Below are 18,580 nucleotides of genomic sequence, written 5' to 3' on the forward strand. Positions count from 1 at the left end.
GAAGTAAATTTTGGCATCTGTCACTCAGAAAAAAACCGGTTATGCAATACGCAGTTGCTAGAAAGATTTCCAAAATATGGGTGATTTCTGGTCGAAGTTTGATTACTTGTACATTGACTTCAGTAAAGCGTTCGACAAAGTTTCAGTTAATTTGTTACTTGAAAAATGTGAAGAGTATGAGCTAGGCAGTAGAACTTTAGCGTGTATTACAGATTACTTAACAGGCCGTTCCCAGCAAGTTATAGTCGGTAGTGCACTCTCAAGCAAGAGCCCGATTTTGAGTGGTGTGCCACAAGGCATTTGTTTGGGTCCAGTGCTATTTTGTTTCTTTGTCAATGATTTGCCGTAAGTATTTTGTCACTCCCCTGTCACACTGTTTGCTGACGATGTAAAACTGTATAAAAATGTCACCTCCCCAGTAGACGTCGCCCTTATTCAAGAGGATCTGAATGCCCTAAATGATTGGTGTAAATCAAACTCCATGTTTGTAAACCATCAAAAATGTTTCGTACTTCATTACTTTTGGAAAAGCTCGAGTTATCAGTATTTTCTTGTTGATACACCTGTTTTATCTGCGGATTCAGTAAGGAATTTAGCTATTTACTTTGATAACCAGTTAAGCTTCACAAGCATGTGTCAATAATTTCGCGAAATGCTGATTATGGTCTGCTTCGAATTAAGAGAAGTTTCAGGAAATTTAACCTTCAAAATTTTCTGACACTATACAAGACAATAGAACGCCCGGTGGTAGAATACTGTTGCCCTGTGTGGCATCCGACATGGAAGTGTGACTCGCAGCAAATTGAAAAGGTTCAATATCGGGCGTCAAAGTTTGTGCCATATTTGAGTCATTCACCGTATCATCGTCCATTGTAAAGTTTGGGACTTCCTTCCCTGCAGTTTCGGGACAAAATTGACCTGATCAATACGTTTTGTATTATGAAGGGTGTTGATAATATTGACTGGGTTGATTTCTTCAAGCTTAGTCATTATTCAGCCACTCGACAAAACTTGTATAAACTGTATCAGCCGCGAGCGCACAAGAAAATACGTTAATATATCTTTATTAACCGAGCGACAAAACTTTGGAATAGTTTACCTGATACCGTAGTTTCTGCGCAAACGGTAAACATTTAAGAGTGCTCTCGTTGAAACTGAGTTCTATGAAAAACAGTTTCTGTAATATAGTTAGTTGTATAGTTGTTTTTTTGCTGAAGAATATTTTTGTTTAGTGTTTTGTAGTGTTGCTGTTTGAGCTGTCATTTCTTGTGTTTGTGTTGCGACAAGCCCATGGTTATCTCCTGTATTGAATAAATAAACAAATAAAAAATAAACTCCCTTGCTCGTTAAATTCAGGGCCTTATGACTGTTTTTTCTGTCAAAAGATGAAAGCTAAAAATCAAAATTCCCAAGAATTCTAAATCTTGCTGCAAAAATATTAAAGCGAAGACGAAATACAAAACGAACGAAAATTATCTCTTAGCACTTTATGCACCATATATCTTACAATATTGGTTCAAATAAACTGACTCGGAACAGCTCCCAAAGTTTGTAGAATTCTGAAAAACTAGCGCTTTACTGATAACTGATACTACTTGAGGATTTGAGAGAATTAAAATTGCAAGCTAAAATTTACTCATTTCATGACATGTGAAAAACTATTAAGAGCCTTATAAATTAGTATTTTTTTTTCAGGGCACTTATTTTCTGCTCTTAATTATTTTTTGTTACGTCAATTTTGTTTTCAGTAAATCGCTAGAAATATTTTTCAGTACTTTAAAATACAGGGGAGGTCGAGGGGTAACCCATATACGGATTAATTTCTGTCCATTTTAAGCTTTAATTTCGCCTCTTTACTTTCATTTGAAAAAAATCCTATTCAATTCTTGTACAGAGAATTGTTAATTTAATGTATTTATCTGGTATACTATACAAGGATAGGGACTTTATTAAAAGTTAAGACGGTGGAAAAATGGTTTATAGAAAAAACTATAAGCAAAACTTGAGCATCACAGAGGAGGAGTTTGGGGAGGATTGGAATTTATATATAGATTTCAAATAATGTTCGATTGATTGGATATCCCAAGATTTTTCTCGCTGGGATTTGGTCTTGTTTGGACAAAATTGTTCTTTTGTTGAATAAAATGAAATTGCCACAGTAAATGCCACAATAAAATGAAATTTTATTGTGGCATGATTTCCTTTGTGACTACAAAATAGTGCAAGAACTTTAATCACCATCGAAATAAGCCCTATCGTGATAATCTAGTATCCCTGCTTCTATGGAGTCATCGCGGGGGAAAAATGCACAGAAATAACACTCGTACTGCATATGATAAAGCCCGATTTCCCTCGGTTTTGAAGATGCGAGACTGTAAATCCCCTGTCAAGGTTTTCCATCGTGACAAATCGCTTCGTAATCTCATCATTTGCACTCTCTAGCTTCACGGTCTTATTTTGCAAGAAAAGATGTTTTTCGGCACAAAATGGCCTAAGATGGCAGTTTTTTTTACATGATATATTTCATTACTGAGACAGGGCACTAAATGTCTTAATTTGGTTCAAACAAGTCCTTCTTCAATATCCTAAGGTCCCTGGTTCAATACGGTCACTCTGGTGAAAAATGAGAAGCATCACTGCTAACCATGCAAAAATTGTAATTTTCCTTGTTTTTCAACATGGTAAACCTCCAGGTAAGGGTTTGGAACGACACAGATTTCAGTGATATACTTTTTATTTTAATTTACGTAGAAATTTAAGGCTTTTCCAAATTTTTTACAATATTTTGTTCATAATTACGAGTTGCTGAATGCTTGAAAATCAATAAAATTAGTATTTGTTATAAAAGAGTATTTTTTAATTAGTTTCAACTGGAAAAATTCATCACCAAACAATTCTTTTAAACCAGTTCGGATACTATATGTCAGATACTACAGGCCGTGGCCGTGGTTTGCTCTTCACTGGACATGGTTGTTTGGTTGCAGCTATTGCTGTACCCGTGACAAAGTATAATCACCTACGGAACAAGTACTGACAAAACCTATCCTCTCCACACAAAAAAAGTGACCCTTTGTATACCTATGCGAACCTGGCAACTAAAAACCGTAGCTACACAATTCATCCCGGTCACTCGTCGCCTGATTCACGCTCTAGCATAATTATTGGCCGGAGCAAAGTACTTTGGCTCGGAGTAGTAATGGTGTTAAAGGTTTCAACCGTACATTCAACCGTACATTCACGCCTACAAGAATATACAGTGTGGTTTCACGTGGACATTGCAAAAAGCGACCAATCCTTTACCTATAAAGTGGTCAAACACGTTTTGAAACTATAGTCAAGGTTGCATAAGATTTGAACTGTACAAGAAACGGGACATGAAAACCTACGCCTGAGACACCACAGTTTCACGTGCACTTTGTAAAAAAGCGTGCAAACTTATAAGGTGGTCAAACATGTTTTGAGAGTATAGTCAAGGTTGTATACACGTGGACATTTTAAAAAGCGAGATATTTATTATAAATTTGGAACAATATCAATCTTTGGAAAATGTTAACGATAAAAAACATGTTTTCAACCAGATGGGTTTTTGAAGCACATTCAGCATGGCGTGTTTATTTTTTTTTTTTTTTTGGCAATTGACGTTTTTTCTGATAACAAGTACCATTCATTGCGATCATAGCTCTAAAAAAGGGTTCAGCATTTGCGAATTGGATCGTATGAAGGTGGAGAAAAAAAGGGGGTTTAGCATTTGCGAATTGGACTGTACGAATGATCTTATTTGAATAATAAGGAAAAAAACAGAGCTCGATAACATTTGCAAATTGGATCGTGTTAAGGTGGAGAAAAAAAAGAGTTAAACTGAGTAGCAGTTAAGGAAACCCCGAAGGGCTTGTTAACTCAGGTACTTTATTTTAAATATAAGACAACATCAATCTATAAAAATGGTTAACGATGAGAAAATAATATTGTGAGTTGAGTTACCTTTAACTCACCAATGTTTTCTTTATAATGCCCAAGTGGTGTTTGAGCTGTGCTGTCAATTTAAAATAGACTTTAATGTTATAGTGTACTAAAAAGATGATACTAAGAGAGATGTAGATGGCAAGAAAAGAATTTTAATAACGGATAGCATTACTTCTTCGACGTGTTCTGTATAATACACAAGTGGTGGGGTGATGGCAGAGGGGTGTCTTAGAATACTTATATTGCTGCACTGTGGGCCGAATTGCTTGCGAAAAAACCCGAGTGAATGAGTTGAAATAAAATTTTTAACTAGAAATGGCTGAAAAGTGTTTTGGGGGAGATGGGTTGATTGTAGAAGGATGTCAGCGTAGTTAAAGTGTGATAGGGGGGGGCAAAGCGTTAGTGAAAATCCCAAATGAATAGTTAAAATAACTTTTTTAACGAGAAATGGCTGAAAAATGTGTTGGGGGAGATGGGTTGATGGGAGAAGGATAGGTGTGTGTTGTCTGAAACCTATGATTTGGGATGGGCGGTTTGCTATTTTGGACTTTTCTGAGCTAGGTTTTTTAGCATTTCGTAGGTCTGTGTTGTCTGAAACTTATGATTTGGGATGTGTAGTTTGCTATTTTTGACTTTGCTGAGCAAGGTTTCTAAGTATTTCGTAGGTGTGTGTTGTCTGAAACGTATGATTTGAGATGTGTATTTTGCTAAGTCTAGATCTTAAGATGTAGGTCTCCTAGTATTTCATGAGAGTGTGCTGTGAGAAATTGATGAATTAAGCTATGTACAAGACTATATTGGACTTTTCTGAACTACGGTTACATCTAATCACGTTGTCACGTGATGTCTGACATTGTGGTTTTGGTTATGTAATTTTCTATTTCTGACTTTTCAGAGCAAGGTTTTATAGTCTCTCATAGGTGTGTGTTATCTGAAACCTACAATTTGTGGATGGGTAATTGCTATTTCTGGCTTTTATGAGCTAGGTCTCCTAGTATTTCGTAGGTGTGTGTTGTCTGAAACTTATGATTTGGGGTATTTAAATTACTATTTCGGGATTTTCTGAGCTAGATTTCTTAGTATTTCGTTGGTGTGTTTTGTCTGAAACTTATGATTTGGGATGTGTAGTTTGCTATTTTTGACTTTGCTGAGTTAGATTTCTTAGCCTTTCATAGGTGTGTGTCATCTGAAACTTATGATTTGGGATGTGTAGTTTGCTATTTTTGACTTTGCAGAGCTAGGTTTCTTAGTATTTCGTAGGTGTGTGTTGTCTGAAACTTATGATTTGAGATGTGTAATTTGCTATTTCCGGCTTTTAAGAGCTAGGTCTCCTAGTATTTCGTAGGTGTGTGTTGTATAAAACTTATGATTTGGGGTATGTAAATTACTATTTCGGGCTTTTCTGAGCTAAGGTTTCTTAGTATTTTGTAGGTGTGTGTTGTCTGAAACTTATGATTTGGGGTGTGTATTTTGCTATTTTTGACTTTGCTGAGCTAGGTTTCTTAGTCTTTCGTAGGTGTGTGTTGTCTGAAACTTATGATTTGAGATGTGTAATTTGCTATTTCCGGCTTTTATGAGCTAGGTCTCCTAGTATTTCGTAGGTGTGTGTTGTCTGTAACTTATGATTTGGGATATGTAAATTACTATTTCGGGCTTTTCTGAGCTAAGGTTTCTTAGTATTTCGTAGGTGTGTGTTGTCTGAAACTTATGATTTGGGGTGTGTAATTTGCTATTTCCGACTTTTCATAGCCAGATTTCTTAGTATTTCGTAGGTGTGTGTTGTCTAAAACTTATGATTTGGGATGGTTAATTTGCTATTTCCGGCTTTTATTAGCTAGGTTTCTTAGTCTTTCGTAGGTATGTGTTCTCTGAAACCTATAAAAATAAACTATTTCCTTAAAATTTGAGCTAATAAGGGTTTTTGACCGTAAACTCTAGTTTTGTGTAAGAAAATTATGGAAAATACAATTCTCTGGTTCAAATGTGAAACTTAAGTCTATTTTTGGATCGAAAAATAAAACTTTTTCTGTAAAATCTGAGCTAATAAGGGTTTTTGACCGTAAACTGTAATTTCTTGTACAACAATCGTGAAAAATATAATTCACTGGTTCAAACGTAAAACTGAGGTTAAATTTTGATTACTGGGAACGATGAAGACTGATGGTTCTAACTCAATGTTTTTTTCATACATACCAACATTTTTTTTTAAACTTAGATACTATTCAACTTTATTTATTTTTTATCCTTTTTTGTACTTATCTTAAAATGACAAAATACGCTTACGGCTCTAACAATTGTACTCTATGACTGTTCAGAGATACGATGTGGCTTTCCCACTGGTATTCTATGTCCGGTTATCGACACTACCTAGTCTATTGCATGTATTAAATTAGTATTTTTACGCAGTGGAACGATAAACACATAAGTCATATCTTTAAAAAGAAGTGAAGATGGAGCATTTTAATAAAATGTGTTCACATAACAAGGTTATTGTAGCATTGAATGCCGACAAGGAGAAGTATTTAAACTATGAAACAAGTTCATGTGGTAGCACTATTGGAAATGTATGCATGCATTGTCATGCCAGTAAGGAATTAAATTTCTTTGGAATACCAAAAAAATTCAACTCTTATGTTGGTGGTTATGTGAGACTCAGATCTCCAGAGATGATTGCACTCAAAGAGAATGCCAACATAAAAATAATTGTTGATGATAGAGGACAACTCTTTGCTACTGTTGCAGGTAACACATTACCTACTGATACATCCAATCGTCAGCTTTCGGGTATTAGCATTCAACGGAAGGTCAATAAAGGAAAGGCCTACTCTTCTACTAATATCGTAAACCATATCTTGTCTATGTGCCGAAACTGTTACCTGTGTAAAAATAATCTGATAATAGACAGTGAAATTGCCAGAAAAATAAAAAGGGTATTGTCAGAAAATATCACTATGGAATATAAAGATGAATCGATGAAAAACAAAGCACCAGCAAACGTTACTGCCATTGATCAAACAGTCAATAAACCAAATAATACCAAAGACGAAAAGCATATTGAGCCTGTTGATGAGACACCAGTAAAAACTGTGTATGACTCTAAATGGAATAATGATTATTCTACAGATTACGTACTAAGAGAAGACAAATATTGAATTAGAACCACCAGTCCTCATCATTATGAGTGTCTAAAACTGGATTTAAGTTTCACGTTTGTACTAGAGAATTGTATTTTCCATAATTTTCTTACAAAAAACTAGAGTTTACGGTCAAAAACCCTTATTAGCTCAGATTTTATGGAAATAGTTATATTTTTAGATCCAAAAATAGACTTAAGTTTCACATTTGAACCAGAGAATTGTATTTTCCATAATTGTTTTTACAAAAAACTAGAGTTTACGGTTAAAAACCCTTATTAGCACAGATTTTACAGAAATAGTTTATTTCTCGATTCATAACTGGACTTAAGCTTCACATTTGAACAATAGAATTGTATTTTCCATAATTTTCTTACAAAAAACTAGAGTTTACGGTCAAAAACCCTTATTAGCTCAGATTTTATAGAAATAGTATATTTTTTTATCCATAACTGGACTTAAGTTTCACCTATGAGCCAACGAATTGTATTTTCCCTAATTTTCTTACAAAAAAACTAGATTTTACGGTCAAAAACACTTATTAGCTCAGATTTTACGGAAATAGTTTTATTTTTGATCCAAAATAGACCTAAGTTTCATATTTGAACCAGAGAATTGTATTTTCCATAATTTTCTTACAAAAACTAGAGTTTACGGTCAAAAACCCTCATTAGCTCAGATTTTACGGAAATAGTTTTATTTTTCGATCCAAAGTGGACTTAAGTTTCACATTTGAACCAGAGAATTGTATTTTCCATAATTTTCTTACAAAAAAAAATAGAGTTTACGGTCAAAAACCCTCATTAGCTCAGATTTTACAGAAATAGTTTATTTTTCGATTCATAACTGGACTTAAGTTTCACATTTGAACCAGAGAATTGTATTTTCCATAATTTTTTTTACAAAAAACTATAATTTACGGTCAAAATCCCATTTTAGCTTAGATTTTACGGGAATACTTTTATTTTTTGATCCAAAATGGACCTAAGATTCACTTTTGAACCTGAGAATTGTATTTTCTATAATTTTCTTACAAAAAAACTAGAGTTTACGGTGAAAAAACCATATTAGCTTAGATTTTATGGAAATATTTTTGTTTTTTGATCCATAAATGGACTTAAGTTTCATATTTGAACCAGAGAATTGTATTTTCCATAATTGTTTTTACAAAAAACTAGAGTTTACGGTTAAAAAATCTTAATAGCTCATAATTTTCATAGATAGTTTACTTTTTGATTTGACACTGAACATATGTATCTACTTTGAACCTCTGCTACGCAATGCCCTATATTACCCTACAAACTCATAGCGTCTCTGGTCAAAAACCCTTACAATATCTAATTTTACAGTTATAGTATATTTTTCGATCAATAACTGGACTTAATTTTCACCTATGAGCCAACGAATTGTATTTTTCATAATTTTCTTACAAAAAAACTATAGTTTACGGTCAAAAACCCTTATTAGCTCAGATTTTACGGAAATAGTTTTATTTTTGATCCACAATGGACCTAAGTTTCACATTTGAACCAGAGAATTGTATTTTCCATAATTTTCTTACAAAAAACTAGAGTTTATGGTCAAAAACCCTTATTAGCTCAGATTTTACGGAAATAGTTTTATTTTTCGATCCAAAATGGACTTAAGTTTCACATTTGAACCAGAGAATTATATTTTCCATAATTTTCTTACAAAACAATAGAGTTTACGGTCAAAAACCCTCACTAGTTCTGTTTTTCCAGAAATCGTTTATTTTTCAATCCGTAACTTGAGTTAGTTTTCACACTTAAAGCTGAAAATTTTATTTCCCATAATTTTCTTACAAAAAACTATAGTTTACGGTGAAAAACCCTTATTAGCTCATTTTTCACAGAAATAGTTTATTTTTCGATCCATAACTGGACTTAAGTTTCACCTATGAGTCAACGAAATGCATTTTCCATAATTTTCTTACAAAAAACTAGAGTTTATGGTCAAAACCCTTATTAGCTCAGATTTAACGGAAATAGTTAATTTTTATAGGTTTCAGACAACATACACCTACGAAATACTAGGAGACCTAGCTCATAAAAGCCGGAAATAGCAAATTACACATCTCAAGCCCTGAGTTTCATACAATACACACCTACGAAATACTAAGAAACCTAGCTCAAATAAATCGAAAACATTAAACTACGCACCCCAAATCATCAGTTTCAGAAAACACGAACCAATCAAATACTAAGAAAACTTAGTTCAGAAAAGCCCGAAATAGTAATTTACATACCCCAAATCATAAGTTTCAGACAACACACACCTACGAGACCTAGCTAGGAGACTTAGCTCATAAAAGCCGGAAATAGCAAATTACACATCTCAAATCATAAGTTTCAGACAACACAAACCTACGAAATACTAAGAAACCTAGCTCGGCAAAGTCAAAAATAGCAAACTACACATCCCAAATCATAAGTTTCAGATAACACACACCTACGAAAGGCTAAGAAATCTAACTCAGCAAAGTCAAAGAAAGCAAACTACACATCCCAAATCATAAGTTTCAGACAACACACACTAACGAAAAACTAAGAAATCTAGCTCAGAAAAGCCCGAAATAGTAAGTTACATACCCCAAATCATAAGTTTATGACAACACAAACCTACGAAATACTAGGAGACCTAGCTCATAAAAGCCAGAAATAGCAAACTACCCATCCCCAAATTGTAGGTTTCAGACAACACACACCTATGAGAGACTAAGAAACCTAGCTCTGAAAAGCCAGAAATAGCAAACTACCCACCCCAAATCATAAGTTTCAGACAACACACACCTACGAAATACTAAGAAACCTTAGCTCAGAAAAGCCCGAAATAGTAATTTACATACCCCAAATCATAATTTTCAGACAACACACACCTACGAAATACTAGGAGACCTAGCTCATAAAAGCCGGAAATAGCAAATTACACACCCCAAATCATAAGTTTCAGGCAACACAGACCTACGAAATGCTAAGAAAACTAGCTCAGAAAAGTTCAAAATAGCAAACTACCCATCCCAAATCATAGGTTTCACACAACACACACCTGTCCTTCTCCCATCACTCCATCTCCCCAAACACACTTTTAAGTCCGTTATTGTAAAAAATTGTATTTCATGTCATTCATTTGGGTTTTTCGCTAGAAATTTGCCCCCCCCCCACTATAACACTATAGCTACGCTAAGACATCCTTCTGCCATCAACCCATCTCCCCCAAAACACTTTTCAGCCATTTCTAGTTAAAAATTTTATTTCAACTCATTCATTCGGGTTTTTTCGCAAGAAATTTGGCCCACAGTACAGTACTTAAAGTACTCTAAGACACCCCGCTGCCATCACCCCACCACTTGTGTATTATACAGGACACATCGAAGAAGTAAAGCTATCCGTTATTAAAATTCTTTTCTTGCCATCTACATCTCTCTTGGTATCATCTTTTTAGTATACTATAACGTGAGATCCTATTTTAAATTGACAACACTGTTCAAACACCACTTGTGTATTATACAGAACACATCGGTGAGGTACAGCTAGGTCAACTTACAATGTCATTCTATCATCGTTAACCATTTTCATAGATTGATGTTGTCTCAAATTTATAATAAAGTGCCTGAGTTAACAAGCCCTTCGGGGTTTCCTTAACTGCTAATCAGTTTAACTCTTTTTTTTTCTCCACCTTCATACGATCCAATTCACGAATGTGATCCAGCTCTGTTTTTTCCCCTATTATTCAAGTAAGATCATTCGTACAGTCCAATTCGCAAATGCTAAACCCCCTTTTTTTTCTCCACCTTCATACGATCCAATTCGCAAATGCTAAACCCTTTTTTTAGAGCTATGATCGCAATGAATGGTACTTGTTATCAGAAAAAACGTCAATTGCCAAAAAAAGAAAAAAATAAAACACGCCATGCTGAATGTGCTTCAAAAACCCATCTGGTTGAAAACATGTTTGTTATCGTTAACCATTTCCAAAGACTGATATTGTTCAAAATTTATAATAAATATCTCGCTTTTTAAAATGTCCACGTGTATACAACCTTGACTATACTCTCAAAACATGTTTGACCACCTTATAAGTTTGCACGCTTTTTTACAAAGTGCACGTGAAACTGTGGTGTCTCAGGCGTAGGTTTTCATGTCCCGTTTCTTGTACAGTTCAAATCTTATGCAACCTTGACTATAGTTTCAAAACGTGTTTGACCACTTTATAGGTAAAGGATTGGTCGCTTTTTGCAATGTCCACGTGAAACCACACTGTATATTCTTGTAGGCGTGAATGTACGGTTGAATGTACGGTTGAAACCTTTAACACCATTACTACTGCTCGGAGCGATTAAGCAGTACAACATTTTGCGCCTAGAGGCACTGAGGTACGCAGGGTCACTTTTGGAGAGTTTTGTCAGTACTTGTTCCGTAGGTGATTATACTTTGACCCGTGATTAAGGTCGATCTTTCAAAGGTTTCAGCCACCGCTATAATCAGAACTGGTTTCTTTAAGGGCTTGGGTTTGAAAAAATATGAAAACAGGCAGTAAAAATTATATACAGGAATGTGCAAAATTTGGACACCTAAGAAATAATGTGAAACAAGTCTATTTTCCTTAAAAGATATCTACTGTATATCTAACAGTTGAAACTTCATCATAAAATATACACTGCGGGTTTCAATTTAAAATTATGGCGGTGTTAAAAGGTATTGAAAGATGTTTACAAATAATGACGGATTTGAGCTGTTGATAACTGATTTTGTTAGTTAACACTTCAAATTTTGTTTTGCTTCATTTGGTTTACTTCAATGGTAAAAGCATCCATATAAAGCTCGTGAACAGTAAATTTTTGGTGAAATATACTGACAATGTTTCTGACAAACAGGTTCTGGTCCTGACCATGTTCCCTCTGCTTGGCATGTCCTAACCTCTTCGCCGATAAAACGATACCCATCTTTGCATGAATACACAGCATGATCACCATAAGTACGTCCATTCGAATGTACCAAACCATTCTCAGGTGCCAACGGCTCTTTACATTCTTTATCTAAAAGGGAATGAGATAACTTACAAATCCCTTACATGCGACTCAATTGTCTTGCGAGTTTGGAGAGGTGTCTTTTCTAGGAATGAACATTGTGGCCCATTTTTTTATTTTCCTACGGCTGTTATGTTAAGGAAAGAACATTCAAAAGTAAATTTTTATGTTGACAATTAAGGCTCCCCTAGATTAGGTACATTTTATATTTTTGTCCTACTAAGATCAATGAAAAATCAGTCCTTTTAATCTGAAAATCCAGCATGATCAATATATAGAAAAGGATCAGAACAAGCTTTTAACTAGGAAAAAAACCCTTCGAGCTTTCAAATAACTTTCAAAATGAATGATGCTTTTTTCTTATTTAAGCAAGCTATACAATACAAAAATGAACCTCGCCATATAAATTTGCTTAAAACATGCATCGTCATTTTCAAAATCTAAAAATATAAACACTGCCTGCTTTAACTTGATGTTAAAGAATGTACCCTAAAGGACAAAAATCTATGAAGGGTTTCAAGTACAATGATTTTACTTCAAAACACAAAAGCAGTGCTAGTCTTATAATTATTAAAGTGACGGCCTTGGAATTTTTTTGCCAGGTTACGAAATTAATAATAAAACACTTTTTTCAGACTTCACCAGGCTATAACGACTTTTGTAAGAGTGTTTCTGGAGACGTATAGAAATTTGAAAAAAAAACTACATCTTAAATATAATTTTTACAGTGTCCAAATATATTGCTCACCCATAAAATTGTTGAATTGGTACCTGATGCATAGAAAATATTACTTAAAGCGACGACAGACGCAACACCCTTTGTATTGTAGGTAAGAGTAAAAAAATTGGTTGTGCTGGTAGCCTTTAACAGATTTACGTGTAAACAACTGCTTTTCTAACAATTGCTATCACTGATCAAGATCCCTACGAAAAACTTCGTGGGCAGTTTTCTTGGCAAAATCTTGGTCCTATCATGTGTCCTATCAGTTTTTTGCTTCGTTGTTAACTGTAGCATTCAACTCTGCTTACGACATTCATAAATTTAATAAGCAAAGATTTAAAAAATGAAAGATACGAAGGAATAAACATTAATTACTTTTTTTCCAGTCTAAGCCTCCACACAATTTATTCAGTGTTTTCGTAATAAAAAAATTAATCTTCATTGAATTGGGCATGTTTTTTTTTTGTTTTTTTTTTAGGTATTTTGAACCAAAAAATTATGCCCTGAGGAGCAGGTTAGCCCTTTGTTTGTTTTGCCTATGATGCCAAATTGTCGAAGTTTGTTCCTGTGAAATTTTATTTTGTACAGTTCATTCCATTCAGTGTGCCTCCGCTGTCTCCATTTTCCAGCCTAAGGAAGCTCTTCCTTTTCAGAAGTTGCATTCCCTTTTAAAATAGTGAGAGGGCTTCCCGTAAGAGCTCTTTAACCCCCTAGATTTTAAATATAATCTTCAAAAAAAGGTATCCTTTTTTTGAAGAAAATAAAAATGTATATCAAAATCAATCAGTTGAGCCTTTAAAGTAGTAAAAAAAAGGATCACAGAAATGTATCTGTGAAACAATAGCAAAAAAAAAAAATACATGAATGCCTCTATAACCAACATCACTAATAATATTATATTTTATTTGTCATTGGCTACAAATATTTTGTGCCCAAGTCAGGACTGGGCTCATTTTTGCGCCAAACAGTTTGCAGCCTAGACTTGACTTATTTTTGCACTTCGTCAAGGCTTGACTCGCTACCGATTTGAGTCAGTCCTTCGTGTATCTTTCTATCGAGTCAGAAATTAGCTCTTTTTGTAAGAAGTCAGTCCAGACTTTGAAATTGGTCAGGACTTGGTCAGGACTTGGCCAGGACTTGGTGAGGACTTGGCTAGAGTTTTTCGGTGATTTAGGACTTGGTGAATTTTTTCATCAAGTCAATTCACAGATTTGACTTGACTGGTTTGGATTCAGCCAGGAAAAAATTCGTTTTGCACTGAGTTAGAACTTAGCTTACTTTTGCACGGAGTCAGACCTTCATTGGTTTTATTTTAAACCGAGTCGGTCAACAACTTTAACTTAAGTCATTTGGACACCAATTTACCCATTTCAGTGCTTCTGTGACAATTCATCATTGACAGCGCTATTGCGCTGCCTAAGTAAAGAGTGAAGTGCGCACAATGTGTTATGTGTTTATTTTTATTTTGTTTTTCCAAGGCAATTCGCATGGAAGAAGTAGTCATAGAACTTTGGAAGGGATTTATTCGATTGGAAATTAAAAGTTCTAGTGCCTTTTTTAAAAATCAAAAGTTGTCAAAGGGCCTCCCTCCCACGTACCTTTTTCTCCCTGAGATACCTTAAGGCAAGGAATGTAAGTTATACATTTTGTCCATTGTTTACATACAATATTTTTATCGGGAAAGGAAGGTGTGTTTGAACTTTTGTGTCAAAAGAGTCAAGGACATTCAGGTGAAGCACTCAGGGAATATTGAGGGGTGTGTTAAAGTAAATCAAAACACACAATATGCATGCGGGTTGTCAAAAGAACGTACCTCACAAGTGATATACAGCATTAATTTGGAATTTTAGAGGGAATGGTGAAGGGGATGATCAATTAACCAAATCACAATATGTGCGTACTACTACTGCCACCCCTACTCTTATTACTATTATATCTACTTTTGATATTGTAATTATCGCAAAGGCTGAGAATACAAAGGTGAAAATCAAACAGTTCGTAGTAACGAACTGTAAGTAAGGAGCGATCCGGCTCAAAAGTAATCGAAACTCTAAAAATCGGAATTTTGATACCAATAGATACATCAAAAGAATCAGATTTTAATGCTGATTTCAGATATATAAGTTTCATCAAACTTAGTCCTACTTATCAAAAGTTACTTGCCTGAGAAAATTTGGCTGATTTTCGAAAAAAGGGGGAAAGACCCCCTAAAAGCTATAAAATCTTAATGAAAGTCACACCATCAAACTCAGCTTATTAAAGAATTCTAGTGCAGATGTTTCTAGCTCCCAGATGCACAAATGTGGACTTGTGTATTTTTTGCCACAAGAAAGATCACGGATGCGTGTTTATTTGTTGTTGTTTTTTTCCCAGGGGCGATCGTATCGACCCAATTGTCCTAGAATATCGTGGGAGTGCTCATTGGAACAAAAATTAAAAGTTCTATTGCCCTTTTTAACGGACCAAAAAATGGAGGGCATCTAGGCCCCCTCCCATGCTCATTTTTTTCCAAAATCACCCAATCAAAATTTTGAGATATTCATTTTGTTCAAGATGGTCGAAAATATGAAAACTATGTCTTTTAGAATGACTTAAGCTCCCAAAGTCCCTGGGGGGAGGGCTGAAAGTTATGAACTTTACCCAATGTTAACATATAGTATTGGTTTTTGGGAAGTATACAGATGTTTTCAGGGGTATTTTCTCTGGTAATGGGGGGATGGGTCGGGGGTTATGTGGGAGGATCTTTACACGGAGGTTTTCATGGGGGAAGGGACATTGCTATGAAGGGGGCACCAGATTTCCCAGCATTATTTAAAAATACGATCAGAAATTAAATAAAAAAAACTAGTTTTTCAACTGAAAGTAAGGAGCAACATCAAAACTTGAAACGAACAGAAATTATTACGTATATGATTGGGTTCGCCCCTTAGTCAATACCTCGCTCTTTAATCCAAAGAATTTTTTGTACTTTCGTAAGAGCTATTTATTATAATTAACGGCGTCATTTTTAAAGAATTGGAACAAAATTCGAACTTTAGGGTACACAGCAATGTATTGACTAGAGGGTGAACCCCCTAATATACGTATTAAAAATATATGGATATAGAAGTTCGTTACGTAAGTTAATTCGTAAGTTACGTATGTTTATTACTAATAAAAATGTTCGTAAATAAAATTAAAAAACTTTCGAGAAAGCCATTTAATAAAATAAAAGTAAAATTAATATACAAACTTTTTTTTTAATTATTCATATAGGCTACGGTGAACCAAAATCAAAACCTCCATTAATTCAAAAACGTTCAAAAATTAAATTGAAAAAAACAAGTTTTTTTTAACTGAAAGTAAGGAGCAACATTAAAACTTAAAACGAACAGAAATTATTCCGTATATGAAAGGGGCTCTCTCCTCCTGAACGCCTCACTCTTTACGCTATTAAATAAAAAAAAACGGTTTTTTCAACTTAAAGTAAGGAACGACGTTAAAACTTAAAAGGAACAGAAATTATTCCTTATATGAAAAGGGCTGTCCCCTCCTTAACGCCTCGCTCTTTACGCTAAAGTTTTTCATTGTATAAAAAAATAGTTGTGAGAAAGTCAAACTTTAGCGTAAAGAGCGAGGCGTTAAGGAGGGGACAGCCCCTTTCATATGAGGAATAATTTCTGTTCGTTTTAAGTTTTAACGTCGTTCCTTACTTTCAGTTAAAAAAAACTTGTTTTTTTATTTAATTTTTGAACGTTTTTGAATAAATGCACGTTTTGATCTTGGCTCATCGTACAAGATTGACTTGAACAAAATTTGAATATTAATTTACTTTTATTTGGTTAAATGGCTTTCTCAAAACTTGTTTAATTTTATTTACGAACGTTTTTATTAGTAATAAATATACATAACTTACGAATTAACTTACGTAACGAACTTCTATATTCATATATTTTTAATACGTATATTAGGGGTTTGCCCCTAGTCAATACCTTGCTCTTTAAGCTAAGGTTTGAATTTTGTTCCAATTCTTTAAAAATGACCCTTAATCACAAAGGCCGTTAATTAGAATAAAAAGCTCTTATGAAAGTACTAAACAAATTTTGGCTTAAAGAGCGAGGTATTGACTAGGGGGTGAACCCAATAATATATGTAATATTTTCGGTTCGTTTAAAGTTTTGATGTTGCAGCTGAAAAACTTGTTTTTTTTTATATTTAATTTCTTATCTTTTTTTTAAATAATGCTGGGAAGTCCGGCGTCCCCTTCATAGCGATGTCCCTTCCCCCATGAAAACTTTCTTCATGGAAAGATCCTCCCACATACGAACGGATTAGTGTATTAGGTTGAAACGGTGTGCGTGTAACTGAACCCCCTTTAACTGAACCCCCGTGCAACTCAACCCCATTTAACTAGCCCCCGTGTAACTGAACCCCCGTGTAACTGAACCCCCGTGCAACTGAACCCCCGTATAACCGAACCCTCGTGCTACTGAACCCTCGTGCAACTCAACCACCGTACTTACATTCGGTAAAACACAATAGGGTTATGAACCATAGTTATTTAACAATGGTATAGTTATTTAACCTTTAAACTGTTTTAAATAAAATGGCCGTCCCAAAATTTAGATTGGATGTATTTGGGGGAAAAATAGGGTGGGGTGGAAGCCCTCCGACCACTTTTAACTCTGAAAAAGTGCACTGGAAATTTTGATTTCCAATCAAATGAGCCCCCACCCCCCCAAAGTTCATACAAATATTTTTCTACATAAACCTTATGTTAGCAATGAGCAACTAGCTTAACTTACCGCCCTTGCCCCAGATACTGCTGGTGGGTTTGTTAACCCCTAAGGCATAGCTATTTGATTTTCAGACTATTTTGAACAAAATGTTCATTTTTATTTTGATCGGATGTATTTGGGGCTGAAGATGTTGGTTAAGAGGGAAAGGCTGATTGTCCTGTGATTACCTTTGATTCTTCGAAATTGAACTTGCTTTCAATTTCCAATCGAATGAGCCTCCTTGAAATTTTTTACGATCATCCCTTCTATAAAAACCTTAAATTTTAACAATTGGTAACTTGCAATAACATACAGATTGCTGATACAGGAGTATCAGCAAATTTTTTTGGAGCAGCTTAGCGTATCAAGATGTAACTTCTGGGGAATCTACCTGCTACTACTGCTATAAATGCTGCTACTACTACAACTAATTCAACACTATTATTACTTCTACTGCTCCTACTACGACCTCTGATACTATTAAACTAGCACTATTAAGAGTACGCATATCAAGTTGAAAATTTGACAGAATGAGGTATTTGAGGTGGAACTTGAACTAAATCAAAAGATACTATGTGCATGCAGATCATCAAAATGGCATATCTCAAAAAGGGATTTGTGTATTAAGTTGGAACTTTCAGAGAGTGCTTAAAGGGAAAGTCAATTCACCAAAAGGAAATATGTGCACGCTCAGACCTGGATTTACCACTAGGCCCCTAGGCCCGGACCTAGAAGCGCATAATGCTAGCTGGAACAATAAATTATCACTGAGTAAATTTTTCCTGACAAAAACTGGACTGATGTGATTTATCGTCGCAAAGTACACTCTGCCACCACGCTGCCTATTCACAGAAAAGTGACTTTGAAACAACACAGGAACTCCATGGTCACTCAAAAACTGTAAGACGTCTCCCAAGATTGGTACCTGAGTGTTCGTTATTAACCCTCTCTTTCATCC

At 34.8% G+C, this 18,580-nt stretch overlaps 1 protein-coding gene across 2 annotated transcripts in view; it reads right to left on the bottom strand.

The window, feature by feature from the left end:
* Hasp (Hig-anchoring scaffold protein) overlaps positions 1 to 18,580 on the bottom strand; it is a 359,559-nt gene that overhangs the window by 238,462 nt on the left and 102,517 nt on the right. For both annotated transcript variants that reach the window (XM_089094509.1, XM_089094508.1), the window contains exon 4: positions 11,974 to 12,153. In XM_089094509.1, the coding sequence (XP_088950635.1) occupies positions 11,974 to 12,153 (180 nt within the window). The remainder of the gene's footprint in view (positions 1 to 11,973; positions 12,154 to 18,580) is intronic.

The sequence above is a fragment of the Artemia sp. Qi Xiang Cuo genome, chromosome 9 (genome assembly GCF_049724085.1).
Source record: "Artemia sp. Qi Xiang Cuo chromosome 9, ASM4972408v1, whole genome shotgun sequence".
Taxonomy (NCBI): domain Eukaryota; kingdom Metazoa; phylum Arthropoda; class Branchiopoda; order Anostraca; family Artemiidae; genus Artemia; species Artemia sp. Qi Xiang Cuo.